This window comes from Bombus fervidus, chromosome 7 (assembly GCF_041682495.2).
Source record: "Bombus fervidus isolate BK054 chromosome 7, iyBomFerv1, whole genome shotgun sequence".
In the NCBI taxonomy this organism is placed as follows: domain Eukaryota; kingdom Metazoa; phylum Arthropoda; class Insecta; order Hymenoptera; family Apidae; genus Bombus; species Bombus fervidus.
The window spans coordinates 13,825,179-13,848,757 of NC_091523.1; the positions used below are offsets into that span (position 1 = coordinate 13,825,179).

At 41.4% G+C, this 23,579-nt stretch overlaps 1 protein-coding gene and 1 long non-coding RNA gene across 10 annotated transcripts in view; one reads left to right on the top strand and one right to left on the bottom strand.

Annotated features, from left to right (window-relative positions):
• Nucleotides 1-16,405, top strand: part of Lilli (AF4/FMR2 family member lilliputian) — a 158,965-nt gene extending 142,560 nt beyond the window's left edge. For 7 of the 9 annotated variants that reach the window (XM_072007497.1, XM_072007499.1, XM_072007498.1 and 4 more), the window contains 11 exons: nucleotides 9,827-9,881; nucleotides 10,083-10,135; nucleotides 10,562-11,081; nucleotides 13,007-13,776; nucleotides 13,915-14,800; nucleotides 14,884-15,023; nucleotides 15,114-15,308; nucleotides 15,367-15,474; nucleotides 15,561-15,657; nucleotides 15,749-16,043; nucleotides 16,136-16,405. In XM_072007497.1, the coding sequence (XP_071863598.1) occupies nucleotides 9,827-9,881; nucleotides 10,083-10,135; nucleotides 10,562-11,081; nucleotides 13,007-13,776; nucleotides 13,915-14,800; nucleotides 14,884-15,023; nucleotides 15,114-15,308; nucleotides 15,367-15,474; nucleotides 15,561-15,657; nucleotides 15,749-16,043; nucleotides 16,136-16,245 (3,229 nt within the window). In that variant the 3' untranslated portion in view covers nucleotides 16,246-16,405. Of the gene's footprint in view, nucleotides 1-9,826; nucleotides 9,882-10,082; nucleotides 10,136-10,561; nucleotides 11,082-13,006; nucleotides 13,777-13,914; nucleotides 14,801-14,883; nucleotides 15,034-15,113; nucleotides 15,309-15,366; nucleotides 15,475-15,560; nucleotides 15,658-15,748; nucleotides 16,044-16,135 lie in introns of those variants that run through there. The other 2 variants (XM_072007496.1, XM_072007504.1) reach the window with 2 other exon arrangements.
• A 62-nt stretch (nucleotides 16,406-16,467) lies between these two features.
• LOC139989291 (uncharacterized) lies at nucleotides 16,468-17,156 on the bottom strand. Its single transcript, XR_011800311.1, has 2 exons — nucleotides 17,019-17,156; nucleotides 16,468-16,980 (listed from the first exon to the last, which is right to left on the bottom strand). It is a non-coding gene; the product is annotated as an uncharacterized lncRNA (long non-coding RNA).
• Nucleotides 17,157-23,579: the final 6,423 nt, after the last annotated feature.

The following is a 23,579-nucleotide window of genomic DNA, read 5'->3' on the forward strand; positions in this document are numbered from 1 at the left end:
ATTTCTAATCGGAAATTCAATACGTTTCCTCTTCGCAGCACTGATTCACGCCTGATAAACATATCTCTATAGTATCTACCTACGCGCATACACGTGTATAAACGTCTAGCTATCGTTATACCAATCGATATCTATGTCTCCTTAACGCTTCAATTCGTAACCTCTCTATATTTTTCCCACCACTTGTACTCTTGAGAGAAGTCGTACGAAATCCCTAGGGGTTGTAATGTATGCGTGGAAGGTCGTGACTTGAAGCGGGCAGTCGGAGAAAGGGCGCAAATGGAACGTGGGAGAAGAAGCTTTAACCGTCTGTCTCTAAGGACGTGCCACGGCTTTTCCATGGTGTTAACTAAGACGCGGATTAAACCGGATTAGCCTGATCGTTGATAGAGTAGCAGCGGCTCCCAGCGGCCCGTAACTCCGTTTGTTCGCTCTTAACTGGTTTTCCGGCTCCGTTTAAAACAGTCGAGCCGTCATCGATGGTCGGAGGAATCTCGTTATCCTTCTCTGTCACGCTATTCTTCGCGACCGAGAGAACACCCCGAAATTCTTACTCTTTTCGTTGTCTCTTTTCACCGTGGAGGGGTAGAGAGGGTGGTGGAAAAGGAAAAGTTCTCGGTCGACGGGCATCGAGGACAAAGGAAGGACAAAGTGGAACGACGATGGGTCGCGTTGCTGGATATCGTTTTATTGGCGTTAAATCGAGCCGTGCGGAACGCTGCGCCTAAGCAATTTCACTGGAACAAGCGTGTCGTTATTCAATTTATCTCGAACCTCGTTCTCACGGAATCCAGCCGTTTAAGCCGACGATACACAGACGATGCGCATCGTTGATTATGCGATTTGCGTGGAAACGCGAAATACGCTCGCGTTTCATGCACGCCATTTTCCCGACCCTCCGTACGTCGATTCGTTTGCTCTTGGTGTTTACGTTGTAACTTTTCGCGATTCGAGTTCCGATAAACGTGGAATCGATCTATCCGATCCTTTAAGAACCAAGCAGTTTCATAATATTTCATCGGTACGATTATGTACTTTAGCTTCTTTAAATTTCGTTAAATCGTAGAAAATAGCCGAAGGAAATAATAGAATCTAAGCGACGACAAAGATATTAATTGGATCTATCTTTGGAATTCCCTTTCACCATTTCGCGATACTTCAAATCGCTGTACTTTATGTATCTTACTTGGTAATACATTTCAACAAATTGTTGTTAAAAAATTTTACGACAATCTTATCTAATTATCTAGAGCGTTTGACGATTTCACATACTGACGTTTATAACTGACGTTTTCAGATTATTCTAAGGCTCGTATTAACACTTTTCCCGTAAATACGCTTGACAACATCAATAATTAACAAGAGCTAATTTTTGTTAAATTATAGGTCCTATCCTAATACGGTTGACTCGTACTTTTGATAATAGGAAATTATTCACAGAGAAAGAATTCTCACAAATTACTTGCAAATAATAGCAATTAATCATCTTTGTCAGAAACGAATTTCCCTTACTAGAACGAATTACCATGAAACTTTCATTTATTTTCACGCTAGATCTATCTGGCGATCGAGAATGTCATCGTTTTTAACAGATTTCGTTAAAAATTCCTTGGAAAGGGGATGAAAGAGGGATAAGTTAGAATTGCACAATGCAACGATCCCCGTTGAAATAAACGAGTCGCGGTTTCCCGTAAAACCGACCGAGTTTTATTAATAGAAGGGCGGAGGGACAGGTGGGCGGTCGGTATCGCGCTGATATTGCGAGGACGCAACTTTTTCACCGTCGCGACGTCGCGTCGATCGACGGCGCAGCGTTTGGGGCGTTGGGTACCGTTTGATTTGCAGCGCGCGCGTCTATTTTCGCGGCCGGCACGAAATTAACTCGGTCGTCGACGGACCAGCGACACGCGTGTCACAAACAACGAGAGAATTAAATCCTATCGACTGCTAATTGCAAAAGCAAAGAAGCTCCGCTGCAATTCTCGCTATCGGATTACTTTTGACAGCAGTTTGCCTCGTTGAAATTTCTCAGTAATATAAATTTAGTTTCGATTCTTGACCATCGATAATTTTAAATTTGATTTTTTCGAATGACGTATCTCCTCCAACTTTTCGCTTTTAACGCGTTAGGCAAATTTCGCGTCTTGTCTCCAATTTCGGCACAATACGTTGTCATATGCAACTAATAAGAGAATGAAATCGTTTAAATACTTTATGGAACATTTAGTATCTAATTTATAGCACTTTTCTGAAAGTACACTACACATTTGATGAACGCGATTGTTCTTTTATCTAAATACTTCAGCTATCGTCGATATTGGCATTTATCGGTATCTCCCGCGTTCGATAGTTCCTCTGATTCGACGTAATAAAATTTAAATTTGCGAATATTCATTGTAATCTTCTCAAGATTAAATAAAAGACAAGTGCCAGAAGTACGGTTTCGATTGATAGCGTGTAGACTTTTAAGATTATTTTACTATAGAACGCAAAAGTTTATCATGTTTTTTCCTGTGGTCTTCGAATGTACATACGATATAATTTATTTTGAAAGGAATCGAGAAAGCATGCAGAAAGATAGGAGATCTCTAAAGAAAAGATTACTATATCTAAAAGATCTGTAATTGTATTCACTTAATTCGTGAACATTTATTTTTTTTTTTATCAAATAAACAACGTAAACATTTGGACTTGACTTAGATATTGGTATCTTTCTTGACAATTATAATTCAACAAAAGTTTCTGAAAATATCGACGATAAATAAATATTAGAAGTATCAGCGGAATTAAGAAATGTCATACCGTCGTTTAGATAGCACAGCAGCTACAATATGTAGCTTCCACGGCTTCGTATCCACCGATATTAGCGAAACGTTTGGGATAAAATCCCTTGCAAACACATCTTACACCCCAAAAACTTTGAACAGTCACGACATTCAAGAATTTCATAACAAAAAGCAGTGGGTGTTTTGTGGCCTGCGTTTGACGCTGGTGGTGAATTCTGAGAAGGTTATCCTACGCGAAAAATTCAATTTCCCCCGGTATATTGTACGCGGTCGGTCCCGCGATTCTTTTTCCAGGACATAGTCGACGAGATTCGCAGCTTCCTCTGACAATTCTATGGTTCGACGATTAAAGGCTAATCGTTTAATCCTATGTACCTTGGATTCGTCGCGTTCATTGACTCTCTCTACCGCATCGCCTCGAATCTGGTGACACCATTGATACTCATCCCTATTCGTGTTGCTTCTAACGATCTAGGCTCGATTTAAACGATTTATTTTCGCGCCATATCGAGTACAGGATATTAACTTACAAACTAGATCCTTTTGCACAATAATTTTCCAATTAATAATATTGGTAAATGGAACGGTCTATCGTTATTGAAATCGTATTTATTGGAAGAGAAAGAATAGGTTTTGCGTTCGAAAGTTCAAAAGTTTATTATTAGGAATATTAACTACGAATTTATAACTTGTTTGCGAAGCAGCATCTATGTACTTGATTTTTAGTTGATTTTTGTTGATTTTCTTAAATTATTGGATAGGCCTGTTTCCTATTGCGACAACCCCTTTGATTGACAATATGACTATCGTGCATGGATACATACTGTATATTTAATATATTCAATTTAACTGGAAAAATGTACAAGTTATAAAAATGTTTGAGAAAGGGCACAGATCATGCTGACATTTATTCGACCCGGCGCAGGCTCTGAAAAAACCCCGTGAAGGTTACGTTCTAGAGATCTGACCGTGCGTCAATTTTTATCGTTCGCCAGCCTATTCGTGTGTATTTCCCCATGTAATCCATTATCCTCTTATAACACAAGTAAAATACGTCCCTCGCAAACGTCGCTACTCTTTGCCAACACGTAACTACGTCTCAAAGCACCTATCGTGAAATCAATTGCTTAAACAACTGCTCGCACCAAAATTATCGTCGACGCGGCTTCTCGTTCGACGTCGTCGGTGTACGCGTGCTTCCCCCCATCGAAAAACGGTCGACAGATGCGTGGTGGCTTCTCGCAGACGGCGTGCTCGCACATGCGGCGTATCCGGAAACTACGCGGTAGGAGGGAATGAAATCGAAGGGTTGGTAGCAAGGACAGAGACGCAGGACGAAGACGCTGAGATAGACGTTCGTAACGCGCAAAGTGAGAAAGGGCGGTCCTGGTCGAGGTGGGAGTAGGGTAGCGTGTGTAGCGACTGCAGCTCGTAGAGGTAACTCGGATGCAGATAGCGTGTAACCAGAAAAGGTAAAGCGGACGAGGGAAAAAGCGAGCGAGGGGTTGAAGGCGAGCCGAAACGAGACACCGATAACCGGTGAAACCGTGTGGAGGATGCGGTGAAGAAGGGGGCTGTGTGGGGGCGGGAGCGGAGGAAAGAGAGACGGAATCGAATCGCGGGTGGAGCAAGGGGAAGTAATAAGGGGTTAAAAAGGGAGCTTAGAGGGGGTTGAGACGCGAGGGGAAGTTTTGGTGACGGAGACGCAACGAGTATATATCTGTGGCGAGGCTTGGATAACGCGTACAGAGGGGGTTAAAAACGAACGAGGAGAGATACGAGGGGAGGAACTGAGTTAGTGGTGCGGGCAGAGAGGCAGGCAGGGAGGTAGTATGCAACGAAAGAGAGACAGAATGAGGCGTCGAAGGACGAAAAGAGACGGGTCGAGTTAAGAGGAGACAGAAGGCTTTGCCGCGACAAGAACGAGAGAGGAAATAGCAGACCGAGAGAGAAACTGGTACGCTGGTATACATGCTGGAACTTCCGAAGTTATTCGCAACAGGCAGCTTGCTAGTCTGCCTGGTGAAATTCTACGTGCCACTACCACTGACTTCGTTCCTTTCTCTCTTCTATCCACTCTGGTCTCTCTCCTCTGTACTTCATCGCCACCTCCAACGATTCCACCGCTCTCACCCTCCATCGTCCTCCATCGGCCTTCTACATCACCGACGACCTCCTTCCATATTTCCTGCGTCTCATCGTCCCTGTTTTAATAGCTAGCAGAACTTACTGTCGCAGTCTGCGACCGCCACCGTCTATAAATGCGCATGGAACGAGGAATGCGATTCCCGTTTTACGAATTGCCTACCAGGCGCATCGCGATCCACGGCTTCGTCCGAGGCGCACTCCTATCTTTAATTATTACGCAACACGGAGAAACGCCGCGTGAGCCTCATCGTTCACCTGAAAATCGCTTTAATTGCAATAGTCTGCTGTTTCTACGAACTGTTTGTGTAGTTTTCTCGTGGATTCTCGCTGATTCGACGATTTCGATGATCTCTCTCTCCTATAACGTAATCTTGAGATCACGGATGATCGTTGTCGAATCTCTTCGTAAGATGTATACAACTTCAAATCTTGTTTAACTTTATTAGAAATCAAGATGATACTTTGTACGCATACTTCATTAAATATTATTCGTATCAAAGTATAATGTACGAATCTAAATAGACCCGCAGTCCAAAGTATCGTTCAATAATTTAATTGACAATCTCGCCATATCGTGGCTCCCGGTTTATCAGCCTAAGCGACTACATTCATCCTTAGGTACCAATAATAATTTTCGTAGAATTTATATATCCACCCGGAACACTCTAAAGATCAAACGGTTCGAACTAACCATACTTAAAACTACAATAAAAAATTTCTGTAAATCCGCGAAATCACCGTTTTCCTGAGTCGGCGACACGATGCTAGTCTGCTCTCCAACCTGTTTCCGACTCGGTTCCCAACCGTTCGGATTCAGTAATTAGGTAAACTGCGCTCTAAGCGGTTCGTTTGCTTACGTGCTCCTCGCCGTTTACCCGGCTTAATTAATTCTCGCAATGGTGGCACTCTTTGCGGCCGAGATTCATCGAGCGTGTTCCAGGCAGGCAGGAGCACGTGCCGTCGCCAGAGCGGACTGATAGAGACTGGCAGATGAGCTAATGGATAATAGGCGAACACCGACGAACGATTGTTCGCTGGAGCGATCCGAATGGGCGCCTCGTGTGCCTCTCTTCACGTATACTCGTGCACTTGAATCGCGTTCTACCTCTTTTTAAAATCCTCTCGTCTCGTTCCCGGTAAATGTCTAGCGACGCTTCAATTATCGAGACAATGGACACGCGTGACTCTCTCTTTCTCTCTCTATCTGCCTATCTTCAGAGCCCCGTCCTCCGAACAATGTGGCGTGTCCATTCTGCGTGAATTCCGAGAGAGAATCGATCGAAGGCCCGAGACGAATCTGGTTCGAACGGCCCTGCGATAGAAAATAGATCGTATCCCAGCGATTCGTCGAGAAGACCAAACGTTTAAATCCCAACGAAACCGGATAACCGGATTTCCCGTACGAATAAAATATTCCATTGAACGGCAGCCAGCAAGAGAGAAGGGATCCGAAGAGATTCGCGAGAAATTCCGGTCTCTTTTTCGTTGCCAATTACACGGGGCCGTCGTCAAAGCGTTTAATTCGATGAAAGGACGACCTCGTAATAATGTCATGGACTTTTCTTTTTCATTTTCCTCCGGAAATGATTCGCACGGGTTCCCAAAGGAGCCGGATATGTCGCTCCCTTTTCGTAACGCGACTACGTCGCCACTGTGTTGCTGGTTCGCTGTTCTCGCGCGTACACGCGGCTGTGGCCTGTTCCTCGTTGCAAACTCGCGGCGGATCACGCGAGGTTAAAGAAGGTCTGCCTCCCCGGGTTCAGGCAAACAGGTTCTGCTCCTTTTCCGCAATGACGGGGCCGCGTTAACGCGCTGACAAATGGAAATGGATTCCAACCGCGAGTACCGTTTTCCTTCTCGCCTTGCCATCAGCTTCCGACACAATGACTGCTGTTCAAGAACTAACTCGGCAATGTATCTATGTCCTTGTATCCTCTGTTTTACAATCTCTTTCACTCACTTCAAACGAACTACGTAGACATTCTTAGCACGCATTCTGTCACGTTCGCTCTAAACCTTGAATGGTCATGAACTCTTCTTCCCGAGCCATAAACTCGGTCCATCCATGTATCTCTCACTCGAAGTTCAGTTTCTCGTCAAAGATTCCTCTTGGTACAATATCCTACAGCAATTTTGGATGAATTTTAAACGAACTCCCGCAGGTTGAATACACTTGTTCGAACGCGAACGTATCTATATTACATTGTCCAACATGAATTTTGATTTGCGATATCTAGAAAACTTGACAACTTTTCTTGCATCGACGTATTCAGGAAACTCTCCTTCGTTTGCTAGAATTAAATTGGACTTTGTAGCGTGTTTGATTTTCATCGAAACATCTCGTTTTCGATCAAAGTCGTGCGTTATTACAGGAACTAGCTATACGAATTGCTTGTACCCACCAAAGTTCCTATAAACGAAGTTCTAAATTTATATTGTCACAAAATGTTCAATTTAATTTCTACAGGCATATATAGTATATGCCTTGGCTCGCTACCTGGAGCAATTTAAAGCAGCTCGTCCCGATCCTCAGACTATCATATCGTTCCGACACGCGGAACGTTCCCAAGAAGAAGTAAAAGAAGGAGAAGAAGAAGAAGAAGAAGAGATGAAATCTGCGGAGAATAAGATCGTTGAACTTTGCTAAACGCCAGTTTGTACCTCCCTGGTTCTTTCGCGCTCCGATAGAAGATAAAGCGGCTGTCGTTTCCCGAGGGGGAGGCGAAGAATCCGTCGAAGGTAACGAACGGCATGGCGTCGAAATTGAAAGGGTTCCCACGAGGTCGCAATCCACGATCGTTAAACCGTGTGTTCGTTCGCCGATTTTGCCACTTTATTCTCCTTTGCTATTCCACCATTTCCGACCCGTAGCTTTCGAAGCTCGTTGTAGTTTCAAAGTCAATCAAAACTTCTAACTGAATCTCGTTTAATAAATCAATAAAATCCAAGGGTGAATGGAATTCCGGTTTGATCTCTCGATTCGACAATTTTCTACTATTCCGTGTGTTGCCTGTTGAGCGAAGGAAGAGAGGATGTGGCACGATAAAACGAAAAGAGTTTTTTTTTCTTTTTGCTTTTTTTTTTTCGCTAGACGAAAAATTCACGAGAGCAGAGAGAAGACTAAACCCGAGGTTAGGCACGGCTAGTCGGCCATATCCATAGGCATCGACGAGGACGCGCAGGACAGCGTGTTTAGGGTCGATGAACCTTCGTACATCCGCGTTCGGTGCTTCGCGTATACTTTCCCTCTTTATCTCGCAGACCGTGTCTTCTCTCTTTTCTCGTTGCCTCCCCATAGCTACTCTTCTCGCTGCTTTCCATTCCCCCCTGTTCGCTGCACTTTACCCGTTCTTAGAGTGGCGTCGCCGCCTCTCGCGTGCCTCGCCGATCGAGGGTGAAAGGACCCTCTTCTTTATTTTTCTCCTTCTTTACGCTCGCTGATGCGCGTTTACGATGCTTGACGACGCACTGCTATTGTCGTTCACCGATTCACCGGTTAAATTAGAATGTTGCTACCTTTGGTTACGTACATTGGTATGCAAGTGTCAAACTTCTCGTTCCACGTACATCATGTACGCTGCAATCTACAAGTACCATTCTAAAGTTACTATATAGTAATTTTGGCATTTTGCTGCGCATTGTATAAAATGAGGTATTGTGATCTCACATCTTTTGTTGTTTTAATACTTTCAATGCATCTTTAGAAATGCATCCAACTTTTATCCATTCTATTTTTTAACGTACAGCATTTCATGTTTCCTCAATTTTATTTATAATTATATTATATTAATTGTCTCATACGGGTAACAGTTCTTCCGTCGCTATGAAACGAAATATTCGTCGTTTATAACAAGAATAATCCAGCGTCCACTAAAACGAAAGTTATAGAAAGTACGCGGATATCGCGCTATAAAAATCTACGAATTCACATCCAGTAAATTTTACCTCGTCTTTCGAATATTGCTCCAATTTGTAACGTGTCATGTAATAGAATATTCTCCGCTTCATACAATGATATGATATCGTACATTGCATTAGATCGTATAATGGTATGTGTACCACATAATCGAATACTGTACCGATCGGATGTTAATGGAAGTCAAAAGCGAAAGTGTGAGCAGGGAAAGCAAGAAACACGCGGGCTGTTGAGTGACAAAGAAGCCAACGGCGGAGAGGCGAAGTGAAACAGCGGTTTCAGAGATCAATGAACGATTGTTTCCTACCTAAGCCTCTCGCGTCGTTCGTGTTCTACAGGTTGCACCGCGCGTTGGTGAACTCGGCACGCGTTTCTTCTCCGCGTCCGCGTTCTTTTTCTTGTCGATTCTAATCGAAAGTGCTTCGTTCGAAGAGAACCGGCTCGATTCGTTTTTCTTTCGCCTCTGTTTCCACTCCCGACCATTTCGTATAATACGCTGTCACGATTAACGAGCTTTGCTCGGCGGATGAACGATTAACAATCAATTTTATTTAACGTCAGAAATACTAAAATTTCTTTTTCCTTAATTAAAACAGTGGTTAAAATGATTAAGCAGTTGGTCAATCTGCATACAATTTTTTATAGATCTGCAACAGTGTATTTCTAGGAATTTGAATAATTTCTTTGGGAAATGCGTGTAAAAGCTTGTTCTTCTTATTAAACAACAATAACTGCAGTATAATATCTGTTGCTATTCTAGATAAAACACTGAGATATATTTATTTTCTTTAAAAGTCAAAAACTTGGGGATAATTATATATGTTTATGAAAATAATGATCTTTGCACATTCGATAATGGATAAAAATGATCCTACTGGACTTCTTTTCTGTATGATGCTTTTGATAAAGTCGTTAATTTCTTTCTTCTTTTATTTCCTACAATTTTACTAAAAATCTTTGTTCATTCTTGTTACAGGGATTTGGAGCGGGACTTGAGTTTATCCGAGGACAGCGATGATGAGACAAGCAAGGTAATAATATCGTTAAATTATTGAATACCGTAATATTCTATTTTGTGGGATTATTATTGAATTTGTAGTATTTATATTAATTAATTCGTACTTGTAACAATTATTGGATTAAAGGTTCGGTTAAAGACAAACGTATGTGAAGATCGCGATCACAGTGATGTTATAAAATTAATTGGTAATCGTTCCGTTTTTCTTCCACAGGAAACGTCATCGCGAACGACAAGGGGAAACAGAAGCCCAGACCTCACGGTCGAGTAAGTATCCCGTTTATCAATACGATCGCTAATTAATACTCCTGTTATACGGTTCCATTATCTCCATCCAAAATTAATACACCCACCTATTTATAGCTAATTATCAACTTATTTTATCATCCTACCAGGACGATATACAGGGACTATATTATTTCTCAGCTTATTACTCTCGTTATTTTTTACCATATTATTACGTTCAAAAACTCGGTCTATTAACGAACAGAATTTCGAATCTAAGTTATATTAAAGATAGAGAAAAGCAATTTGAAACAACAAATAATTCCAACTACTTTATGATTTTTTAATCTAGAAATAACAATAATAAGTTCGAAGTTTAGAGCTGACAATAAATTTTATTTAGTCAGACACAAAGTTGAGCATTTCACGAATTTGTATTTATTAGAAAATTATTACTAATGTTCACAGTTTATCAGCACCCCTAATACCAGCGATGACACCGGCCCCGCCACCCCTGGCACCCATGTCACCCATGGGTCCGTCACCGGTGGGTCCTCTGTCACCCCCAAGGCAACTGAGTCCGATCAGACCTCCGTCACCGCCGAAACAATTGACTCCTGAACAAGTGCTCTCACCTCCGCCGGTGAGCCCGTTGCAATCGAAAGGTACTCCAAGCCCAACGACGCATCAAAGGCCACCCAGTCCTTCCGTTCAGGCTCCACAGAGTTCGCCAGGTAGCGCCAGTTCAAGCTCTGATTCCGGCTCTGATTCCGGATCTGACAGCAGCGACGATTCTGAGGATGAGGCCGACACTCAGCCTACCAAAGGCCCTTCCACTCCTCCATCGGTATCACCAAAGAACGAAAATTTGATCGAAGAACCGCCGCCTGCGATCGAGGAATCTAAACCGAGATGGAACCTCAGTTCGTTCTTCAATAAGACCAACATGTCTCACGGGGAACAGAATTCGGAAAACAAGCAAGCTCAGGTATAGTTTTCATCTGTAGTTGACATTTATGTTGGTGTTCTTTGACCTCTTAACACACATGGTGGTTTCGTATTGTGAAAGTGAGAATTCGTTGGAATGACGAACGATAGAGGATCTAGCGGATGACGAATGTTCAACTTAGAGCAGAGTTTCTAAATCTTTGTCCAACGACGATTTCTTTTCTCAAGGAAATATTTTCGTCTTATTAACCGGGTGTAATCACAGAGTTAAGAGTCAACAAAGATAAGTCAATCTCAATTAGGTTTGTCATAGTCCTTGCGCTTGTATCTGCAATGATATCTTTAACAAACTTTATCTTTAGTAGACACCAGACACTTACAAAACAGGGTATTTTTCAATAAAGAAAGTATATTTCTAGTTGATTAGCTACCAAGTGACGAGATAACTCGTTTTCGCATGTTGATATAAAGGCAATACATTTATTTGTGGTTGTTCGACCATTCGCGGAGAGTCGTAAATTCCCGTTACGATTATGCAATCGACGCTACGAAATGATCGATCCCCTATTTCGATTAGGATAATAGAGGTGGTTGAATTAAGTATACACTAAATTAATAGGTTACAATTTAGAGTTTATTCCAACAACTTATAGACACAGATAGTTACCATCGCTGCGTATAGATATAAGTTAACTAGGTGATTGAACTAAGGGTAGAACCCGATCAAAAGATGTGACTGAACTAAAGATGAAGGAAAGCTAGTGGTGGGTGTGTAGCGCATGGGACCATGGGATTTGTTGATGACAATTTTGGCTAGGAAAGTGAGGGTAATAGTCATTGTTTCTGATTGGATAAGAAGAAGGTTGGTGGACAAGAAAGGGTCTTAACCGCCACCGAGAGAAAGTTGCTAGCAGGAGATCGCTAAACGTGAGAAAACCCAACTTTCTTGTATCTTCCCGAAATAGACAATAAATTTAAGGAACACTTGAAATAAAAGATACTTGTTTGGTCTGAAGGATCTCAACTATGAAAATGCCAAGATTTATGATGGGTCCCCAAGGTTATTGAGGGTACGCAATAAGGGTGTATAGATATATAAATATCTTCAACTAGAAATAATTGAAACGGTCCTCTAAAAGTACTTCGCAACCTCCAGAGTAAGGAACCTAAAATCTAGAATTTAGACTTCAGATTTTAGAGTATCGATTGAGAGGAACGTGTCTCGTAGAAATTTGACTACACATGGTAGGAATGTGTGTTGTATATGTTATCCTCCTAAAAGTTCGGTATTATTGAGAATTCGAGGAGTTTTGTAAAAATTGTTGAAGAGGTGAGAGAGTTGTACGAGTTCGGTGAGAGTTCTTGGAAATTGGAGAGTTATCCTGCGAGTTGTAGGTGTTGCTGCTTCATTTTTATTTCATTGTGAAATCTAGTCTCATGTGTTGCAATATTTTTACTATAGTTGGACTATCTTTAACTTAGCTGATTCCTTGAATTAATGATCTTTACATCGATTCAAGATACGACATCCTATAGCAAAATATGTATACATCTAACGACAGATATGTATCCTCATTTTCATCCTCATTTTCATTATAAAAACGTTTAATCATTTCCACTAGTAAATCGAAAAAGATGTGCTTGTTAAGAGGTTAAGTGTTTCATGTTTAATTGATATAATTCACAGTGGTTGGTGTTTGGTTGTGTGGGTTAAGACATAATCATAAACTTATATGATGCTTGCGAGTTCATAATACATGGAAATACGAAGCATAATCATCTTCTGAAACTTTAACCGAGTTCAGCGTAGTACCTCATCAAACTTTGTTCAACTTCGAGTCCCGCTGTGGACTTCAATGGACATTCGTAACAGACTGGCTCGCTTTTTGAATCAGGGCATTCCATCTAAATATATTTTTGCCCATTGGTATCGGGACAGTTACATTAGAAAATTACTTTTTACAGGATTGCAATAGGCGAGAAGGTTCTCCGGCGACGACGACGGACGCTAGAACGCACAGGGAAAAGGCAGCTCATGATTGGCAGCTGGACGAGGCCCTGAAGAGCACCCGTAACGCCGCGATGATCAGCGTGCTGGACAGTGACAGTGATCGTCCCTCGGATCAAGAGAAAAATCAACCAGCGGAGGAAACTCGGGTTCAGCCAGAAAAACCAAAGGTGGCGGACACCAGGAAAACAGGTCGACCTCCGGGTCGTCCCAGAAAGCTCACCAACAAGAATACAAAAGCTGGTCATCGGACGCCAGAAGAAAATCTGAAAAATGGCAAACCTCGCAGCAGAATGAGAGGAGCGGGTAGCCCCAAGAAGAAGGCGCCTCTTTCAAAACCCACCATAACGACCAGTGATGATGGAAGCGATGACAGATCACAGGGAGCCTCTAGCGACTCGGATAGCGATCAACCGACCAGGGTGTCACCCGTAGTAGTCCCTATAAGCGAAAAGAGAAGATCCAAGTTGAGTGCGTCTTCCAGCGAAGACGAAAGCCCGCCAAATAGAAAAAACAACAGTGCCTCCGAGGATGATAATACACGCTGGAGAAGAATGCCTATCAAAAGGAGTAAACTGGCAGATTCGCCAAAGAAACAGGAGAAGAGAAAGAGTCCCGCAAAGGCGAAACCTAGAAGGTCCAACTCACGGGTGACCAACGTCGTCGGCGGGTCCGACTCTGATAGCGAGTCTGAATTGTCCGTGAGAAATCGTATTCAGGTTGCCAGGTAAGTGTCTTATATATCGAGGAACAGGATCTTCTTGCACAATTGAAGGGGGGTGGTAAATTATTGTGCAAGAGGGCTTGTACGATAAAATTGAATTAAGTAAAAAGATTTAATGAATTTAATTTGTTGTGAATATAGAGTACCTCCAAGGCCAAGGGCACCGCCAACTAGAGCTACTTCTCCAGAAAATTCAGACAGCGATAACAGCCCAGGTCCGAAGTTACAGGAAGAGGACGCGGGTAACGTACAGGACAAAAAGAAAAGCGACACTCTTCGGAAAGTATTTTCATCCTCCATGGGTGGAGGAAAGGTCGGAGGTAAAGGAGGGAAAGGCGGTAAAGGCGGCGGAAAATGTGGCATCTACGTGGAGGAATACACCTCTGCGAATACACCGACAGGAGGAGACAGTCCATACAAGAGACCGTCATCACAGGCATCCAGTTTGATTCAGTCTTTCCCACCGCTCACCTACGTGAATGGTGTGCCAAGTTTGCTCTGCAGGATCGACCTGAGCAAACTTCCGCATATATCACAGTTGTCGAGGGGTCAAGAGTTGAGACAACGCACGGAACTTCCGGACACGAGGCCGTCGTCGAGACAAGCCTCGACGCTGACTTTACAGGCCCCTCGACCGCCTACGCCGGAGGAAGGGGAGATTGTCGATACGCCACCGCCTCAACAACTAGCCTCCGACACGAGGATTCACGGTGACGCATTGTTGGTCGACGGTGACCTTAAGAATCGCGCTGTGATCAAGGGCGAACTTATATCGGACACGAAGAGTAATTGCGGCATCGGTCTCGGGGCTGGTGTCGTCTGTGCAGGTGCTAGTGGATGTGGTAGTGGTGCGGGTAGCCTGCCCAAGAGGAAACGTAGTCCGAGTTGTAGTTCAGTGTCCAGTTTCGGTACTGTGTGTTCCGCGGAGACTAAGACGAAAGAGTCGGGTGAAAACAAAGAGCGGAGGAAGAGAAAGAGGAAACATTCTGACGCCGGATCAGTTACACCTAGGCCATCTTCAAGTCAGGTACTAAATAAATGACATTTTTCATTTCCTATTTCGTTTAACATCGTTCAAGTTTGTTAACCGATGACATTTTTGCTGAATAGCAAAGTGAAATACAACCAACGAACCACGAACGGGAAGAGAAACTTGACACCAGTTTATTACCGCCACCACCTCCGCCTCAGCGAGTGTATTATTCCTACTTTAATCCTCAGAATGAAGTTTTGGAGGATCAGGATAGGTGGTGAGTAAATGTTTCATTGCTTTGGTTAAAACCAACTTACGTCGATAGGATGGACACTTTATTTCATTTCGCATGTTTGTGTGCAAATAGGGACCAGAATCAGTACCTGATGGAAGCGAAGCGGCTAAAACATAGCGCTGACAAGGAATGCGAACTCACGGCGCAGGGTATGCTTTACCTAGAAGCTGTTCTCTGTTTCCTGCTCACTGGAAACGCCATGGAGGCGGATCCTGTCACGGAGAGGGCATCGTTCACCATGTACAAGGATACACTTAGTCTTATCAAGTGAGTATATTCCAAAGAAAACTCCAGCAATAGAACAAAGAGTATCCCTTAATTAAAGTTACTTCCGTTTTCCGCTTGCTCTACTTAGATACATCTCGTCTAAGTTCAAGAGCCAGCAGAATAACTCAACAGAGAGTAATATACACAACAAGCTGGCCATTCTGAGGTGAGTACGCATTTTTTGAGCTTCTTTCGTCTATCGTGATTGTACGAACGTGTTTTAAAAATATTGTTGTGTCTCGTTTGTTTTAGTCTCTTTTGTCAATCCCTTATATATTTGAAGCTGTACAGGATGCGCAAATACGAAATCAAAGAGACCCAGAGAATTCTGAACGAGTATCATCAAAAGGTATGTGTGCCGGACTCGAACGCTTTATCATAAAATAACAAATTATTCGATTATGTAATAAAACTTATTACATTTACTATCTTATCTTTAGGCTGCTCAGGCAACACCGGTACAAGTAGAAGGTCAAGGGACGCCATCTTTATCCCCAACACCATCACCAGCTGGTTCTGTGGGTTCTGTTGGTAGTCAGAGTTCCGGATATAGCAGCGGCGAACTAGCAAATCGGGGAGCTGCTTCGGGTCAACCGCAGGCAGCTCCGTCGTACGTTAGTGTTCCATATATTATTTATAACGCTATGAATAAGCAAAATTGCCAATTTAACCTGCTACTGAACTGTCTCGATCTGTGGGACCAGGCAAACGCTTTGGTGACAGATATGAATAGAGGTGAGTTTCGAGCATTCGATCATTCATATACATGTTTCCGTATTTGAGGGATATATAGCTAAAGTGTCTGTATTGTCGTTTTGTACCTGCAGATTTCTTCATCGAGCTGGATGAAAAATTGGGACCCCTCACATTGAAAAGTTCATTGCGTGATCTGGTGCGCTACGTTCAAGCCGGTATAAAGAAGCTTCGAGATCTCTGACCACAGTGGCATAGCCCCAGACCCCCCACCCCTAATTATATTACTTCTCTCCCACAAAACATGGCCACGTACCCAACGATGTACACGTAAAGATATATAAAACGATCTTTGTGGATTTGGAAGACGTACGAAAGATCGGCAATCGTGCGATTATAGTAACGTAACGCGCGTCGAGAAAATCGTGGAGCAAGAAAGAAAAAGAAAACAAAACAACGGGAGACGTCGAGTATATTCTCAATGATTAAGGACTATTCTGGTGGGGAGCAAGAATTGAAGGTGGTCTGGGGAGCAACGAAGAGACCGTTGTATTTGATATAATTATATTCGAAAGCTCTAATCACTACGTTTCTTCGTTCGGGGGTTTGTGAATAGGCGCCCTGGCATTTTGTAAAACTCCTAGCACCAATTTTATAGTCAATTCAGAGTTATTCGTCTAACAGCGAAGGAAGTTAAAAGAAGAAGGATCAGTATGGATCCGTGATCGGTCATATAGAGGGAGCCCTTGTATCCTGTGTATAGCACGCGTTACTTATTTTCGAGATGAGAATGGACTGGCAATGTAAAATCGGAGGAGAAAGTGATCGAAACGAAGCAATAGAATAAACATACGTTCGAAAAAAATGAAGAAAAAAACGAGGGCAAAATACTGGTCCTTATTTTTTTCGGAGTAAATCATTTTTGTAAGTTAACAGATGATATCGACAAACAAAAGGAAAATAAACAAATGAATTACTTCTTTTCCTTTTGTTTGTCGACCTCATCTGTTAACTTACAGGAAAGAAATGACGGAGAAGAAATAAGAAGTGCCACAGAAGCGCCCGTGTGTTCTCGCTTTACGGTGCGCCGTAGCCGACGTTACCTGAAGCATGAGTTTCGTCCTGGCGATTCGAATGCGACGAATACACAAGGATATATATATATATATATATATACATATATATATATATATATATGCGTATAGTTTATTACCTATATAAATATATAGATAACTATAAATATATAGATACGAATATATTTAATGAAAAGAGAACCATCGCGTCACGCACGTCGGTGTTCCGTTTTCATTAAATAAAAAGGAAACAAGAACAAAAGAATATGGCAATGGTGAGAAGAACATGGTGAGATCCATGATGGGTAGGTGAGATAGAAGAAAGGAAAAGAAAATGGAGGAGAGATAGAGACGGGACAATTTAGTGTAATGATGCATTTCTCTTCGGTGGAGATGCACCGCGAGCAACAAGATCAACAGATTGATCCAAAACCGATACAACACTACTACTATTATGTCTAACGTCTGTGAACGAAAGACATGACTCTTTTTTGTAGATAGGTTACGAAGGAGAAAAAGTAATCTAGATTAGATAATTAATACGCAACAAGGAAAAACAAAGTTAAACGGTAACAGAAAAAAAAAAACAAAACAACCAATACATAGTATTTACATTACTTAGAATTAACCGGGGAATAAGTAGAGGTTCTAGTGATGAGATGAAAAAAAAAAAAGAATATTCAGATAATGATATATAGTGCATACACCACATTATAAATAGTGCGATTATAAAGGAAGAAAATAAAAATGAAATGACAGAAACAAAGAAAGCGAGAACAGACACCAAGCAAAAAATAGCGCGTAACTCTCATTACACGAGACGTAAGAAGAAGAAAACAACAAAAAATAAAAAATATACCAAGCGTAATGAATAAGCAAGTTGCTCATGTGTATATTTTTGTAAATAGGTATTTGCGAGTGCCGCCGCCTTGAGGGTGACCTGTCGACGTTTAAATCGGACGCGACAGGCCGGCCCGCCCCAATTTTTGCTACCACAAATGTTATCGAAAATCAAGAAATTTCTGGTAAAAAGAAAAGATAAAAATATTAAAATACACATACACAAGATATTACATGTCCACCGAATTTGTCCTAAAAGTTCTATCCGAAGTCCAATTCTTCAGAAATGATTGTAATATGTTAAATTTTTTTTGTACATATATACTTTTTATTAGCGCTCTTACTATTATTACTATTCTTTTATCGTTGTATTTTTTACGTTCGATTCAATTGACTACCCTTCATCCGCTTCTCGCGAATCGGTAATCGTATTTGTTCGATACGCTTCCTTTTCTTTTCTGACGTTGTTCCGTCACCGACAAAATTAAACAAAAGAACGAAAAAGGAAAAAAAAGAAGAAGAGAAACCGTTATGTCGCAAGATACGCACGCAATTTAGTGTTTTTCCTATATTTTCGCAGCTATGAGAATGTAGGCTTAAAAGTATACGAGGATCGAGTGTAAAAGGAAGAGATAACTGACGAGATAACTGACGAGATAAACCTTTCTCGATAAAACGGCGAATTCGATTTGATATGACCATTGTAACGAGACGAGAACAGGAAGAAAATAGCGAGTGGAAACGTGTTAGCAGTTAATTGACTAGCGAGCGAGCATTCAACTGGGAGTTAATAAATCGTTCTTTGGACCAGGATCGTAACGAGCAATTTATCTCGACAATTAGTCAAAACATATCGAAATTGAATCGAATTAAATTCCAAAACTCCCGGCAGCCTTTCTGTTAGAGTTTTTAATAATAATACGGAACGTGAGAGATGTTGGACCAATCCGTATAGACGTTTGTTCATAATGCGCTGTGTCGGTCAATTAATTGCTAACGCTTTCCTACGAGTAGGATGCAAGTAAAAAGGAAAAAGAAATGAACGGACGAATGAAAAGCAAGAAAAGAGGAGCGAAAGAAGCAAACACGGCGGGAAAAAAATGCTGGAACCGTGACAAAGGGGTCGGACACGAGTTGACGAGACTTAGGGGGGCCCATATAGAGTTACTAAGCGCGGTCCAATGGTTCACGGGATACAATTTTATACCTCGTGTGCGCGTGCACACGGACTGAAGGATAAAAGAAACTAAAAAAAGAGGTCTATTAAAAAAAAAAAAGTTTTGATATTTTCGAGACACATATTTATAGCGGATACGTATAATATCAGGCCTTTCGCTCTCGTCAGCCGTGCTGTGAAAATGTACAGACGAATACGCGATACAATGCGAACGTATATTATATATACAGACGTGCAGGACGAGAATTTTGAACGAACTTTGCAACACGTACAATTCGGCTATTGCAATGAAATCGAACGTGTCCGCGCTTTTATCGAGAAATTAGTTGGATGTGAGGATGGATGTTCTGCAGGGTGCAACGTCTGTCGATCGGTGTAACGCGTCATTATTAATTAAAAATTCTTTTTTTTTTTTTTTTTTTTAATCCCTTTTTAAACGATTTTCTTTTAAAACTTTCTTAAAACATTAAGTTTTATTTCGTACGATGTATTTTCGTGGTTTTCTCTTCTCTTATCGCAATATCGCGTTTTTTACGATTAGTTTCCTTCTGTATAAATCTTTCATATTCTTTAATTTAAAATATCTTTCTTTTTTTTTATTATTATTTTATATTAAGATATGTTTAACGGTCGTCGCGCAGAGAAATGTTCTTTTTGGACAAGTCCTACGTTCCTATCGACCTCCAAAGATAGAGAAAAACCTAGCGAATGGTGCTACCGTTCCGATATCGCCACGCTCAGGTATTCCTTTGATGGGTGGCAAAGATTATGTATCCGGAGTCTATGCGCGCTTACGTGGTTCCGCTTTTTCTCCATCCATTCTCTTATTTTGTTTCTTTTTTCTTCTTTTAATTTCTTCTTTTTGAACCGATCAATAACGATCGATTTATATATATCGGGCTACGTGAACTTTTTCGCTACGGTTTAATGAAAGTTTATCGTCGCCTATATATATTATATTATATTATATTATATTATATTATATTATATTATATTATATTATATTATATTATATTATATTATATTATATTATATTATATATTATTATATATTATCATTAATATCTATATCTTTATTATTATATTATATTATTATTGATTTATATTGGTACTATTATCGTTATTAATTTTTGAGGTATTTATAGGAATGAATGGGGTATGAGAGTACGAGAGAAGGAGAGAAAGAGAGGTGCGTGTCTTGTGTGCGTGCGTGCGTGCGCGTACGAGAGAAGGTGAGTTTGGGGGAGAAGAGTGGAGAAAGAGAAAGAAAAGAAAAGAGGAAACCGATTGAAACAACGCATGTCGCAATGACAACTGTATATTCTACGTATTACAGCAGCAGAAACGATTATTCGATAATTGAAAGATGATATGTCGAGCGTATAATAATATACATATGTATGATATATACATAATAATGTCGAAAATGTTTCAGTTAATTAAAACTGTTTGATTTCCGTCTTCTTTACCCGCTACGCCGTAAAACTGTAATATATTTAGATACATGTATACATACGAAACATACACGTACACAAGGAAGCGCGCGCGCGCGCCCCCACAGAAACATACACGCACGCACGCACACAAATATACAACATTGACATACTCGTACAGGAGAAAATCCACTTACCACCATATATGTAAACATAGAAACATGCAATCATAATTATATTATTATATTAATAGTAATATACGATCATTATTTTACTATACTCTCGTATACGGTCGTATCGCGTGTAGTACCTAATTCCGATTCCGTAAACGCGTTGCTCCAATTTCACAGGAGAACTCTCTGGTCCTCCAGAAACGTTCGTGGTTGAAAATATTCGCCCTCGATCTTGAAATACCAGAGCGTAGAGGGAGATGCGGCTGAACAAGAGGAAACGAGAGAACATTTTACAATGTCTGTCAGATCCTCGTCTTTCGCGAGCCGTATTCCTATATTTGTATGATATACATTGATACGACACGGAGGATAGAGAGACGCGAACGAGGGCGGGAGAGTTCGCGCGTTCACGGTGACGAGCAACCGAACACTACTAAGTAGCAACGAGCAATGCACAAGCAATTTATTAATTAGTTAACATACCGCGTAGTACGATCGACGCGTGACAGGATGGACTCTTTACACGATTCGAAGGGTAGTTTTCCAAAGTGAGCCGACGTCGCAATAATTCTTTCGAAAAAAAAAAAAAAAAAAAAAAAAGAAAAGAGAAAGAAGGGAAGTAACCTCCACTAACGTTCGCCTCTACTTTTCGAACGACGCTCTAATGATTCTAGCGAAGTCTAGTCTGTCTCGTTCTCCGAAGTAGACTCTACCCTTCACTCGTGAGGGTCCCGCTCGGACGCCAGAGAAATTGAAATCGCGCGTCGATCGGTCACGTTTGATAGAGATCATCTCAAAGAGACGGCCAGACAGACGAGCAAACGAAACGAGCAAGCAAGCAAGCAAGCAAGCAAACAGACAGACAGACACAGAGAGAGAGAGAGAGAGAGAGAGAGAGAGAGAGAGAGAGAGAGAGAGAGAGAAAGAGAGAGTCGTTGGATCGAAAGGGAGAAGTGGCGAATGAGAGCGTGAATGGATACAGAAAAGAGAGGCCGTGAGAAAGAGAGAGTGTGTCTGTGAGAGTGTATTATGCGAGAAAGGGATACAAAAAAAGTGGAGAACGAAGCAATAAAGAGAGAAAGAATGAGTGAAAGAGAGAGAGAGAGAGAGAGAGATAGAATGGCAACCGCACCAAGGAAAGACCAAATTTGCTTAACGAAAGCTAATTATTTGCTTTTTATTTATTTTAATTAATAATATTGATTGATTGATCGATTAATTAATTATTGTATTTATTGGCGCGGAAGACTGAGAGACGGTGGGATTCGCGGAAAGAGAGAGAGAGAGAGAGAAAGAGAGAGAGAGAGAGGGAGAGAGAGAGAGAGAGATAAATTAAGAAAAAAATACGTTGATCGATCTAGCATAAGTACTCGATCCAAAACTACCCTCCCCAACCATGAAACATAAGAATGGACTGATCAATAGGCTTAATACGAGCAATGAAAGAAAAAAAGAGCATTAACCATTGAAGAATCCTTTAGTTGTTACTTAAGCTAACTTAACCACTTAACCTTTACCGCTTTGATAGGAATGGAAATGAATTTAAAGAATAGGATCGAGGGGCAGAGAGACCGTGTTACGTGGGTGTGTGCGAATGCGTCGATCCGATCGTTCGATCTTTTGACCCGTGCGGTACGTGAACGTACGCAACATCGTTTTTCCGATCTCGACGAACCACGTTCACGATTGTCAGGCGATCTGTGGGGAACTGCCACGCACAATTCCGCGATCGACCACATTGCATTCTAGCTTTCTCGTTTCCCGATCGTAACATCCTTGTTAACATTTTACAGATAGCGAAAATTATACGTAGGACTGTTATACGCAAGACACAGTTTCGAAATATTATGTCGTTGCAGCGACGCAGTTGCAACGTAGCTCTCCAATTGCTTCGACCGCAAAGGTTCGATCGACAGAATCTTTCCGGCGGAGAAAACGCGATGTTGAGAAAGCAAGTTGAGGATAAGAAATAGAGAACAAGTTTGCTAGTAAATTTTGACAGGAAAAATTGTACAGGTTGTCGTGTTCGTAGCATTCGGTGGAACTTCGGGAAACGAAGGCTGAGATCTTATGGTCGATCGCGTCTCGAAGGCAGAGGTCTTCTCTTTCTTTCCGCTTTGTTGGATCTTGTTCGAATGGAAACGCGAAGATCGATTGCGATTGCGAACCGAAATAATATCGGTTCGTGTCGAACAGATTCGCCTCGAGACCGATCTGATACGCGCTAACGAGCTACGGTTAGGGACGGGGGAGAGAAAGAAAGGGAACGAGAAGAGACGAGAACGAAACAGAACGGGGAAGAAGAAAGACCGTGACAATATATACATATATACTATATATACATATATATATCGATATATTTGCGAGATATTTTGCGAGCAGGGCTTTTTTATCTATTTTATAGTAATCTCAGCTTAAGCGGATTGAGAGGGAGGGAGAGAGTGAGATTGTTTTGCTAAACGAGAGAAACAAAAGAAAACGCAAACACGGCGATTCAAAGGAGAGAATAAAGAATGGAGAGGAAAATACGAATGCAGAGACAATGAGTGGAGGAGGAATATAATTGCAACAAAATGGATAGGAGAGGATGGGAGAGAAAGAGAGATATAATGCGCAGCTGACAAACGGTTTGTAAATTGCGTACATAAAAGATAGATAAATAACCGTTGACTAAAAGAAAAGTGATGATGGTTTTACTATGTCGTATACTCTACGTTTTGTTTGTTTTGCGCCTTTGGCTTGCATTACGATTAATCTGATTATTATAATAATAATGATAATTATTATTATTATGATTGACTTGATTGATTATTATTATTAGTTAACATCATTGTCACCGTCATTATCATTATATTCTTATTATCATTATTATTAACTTTATTA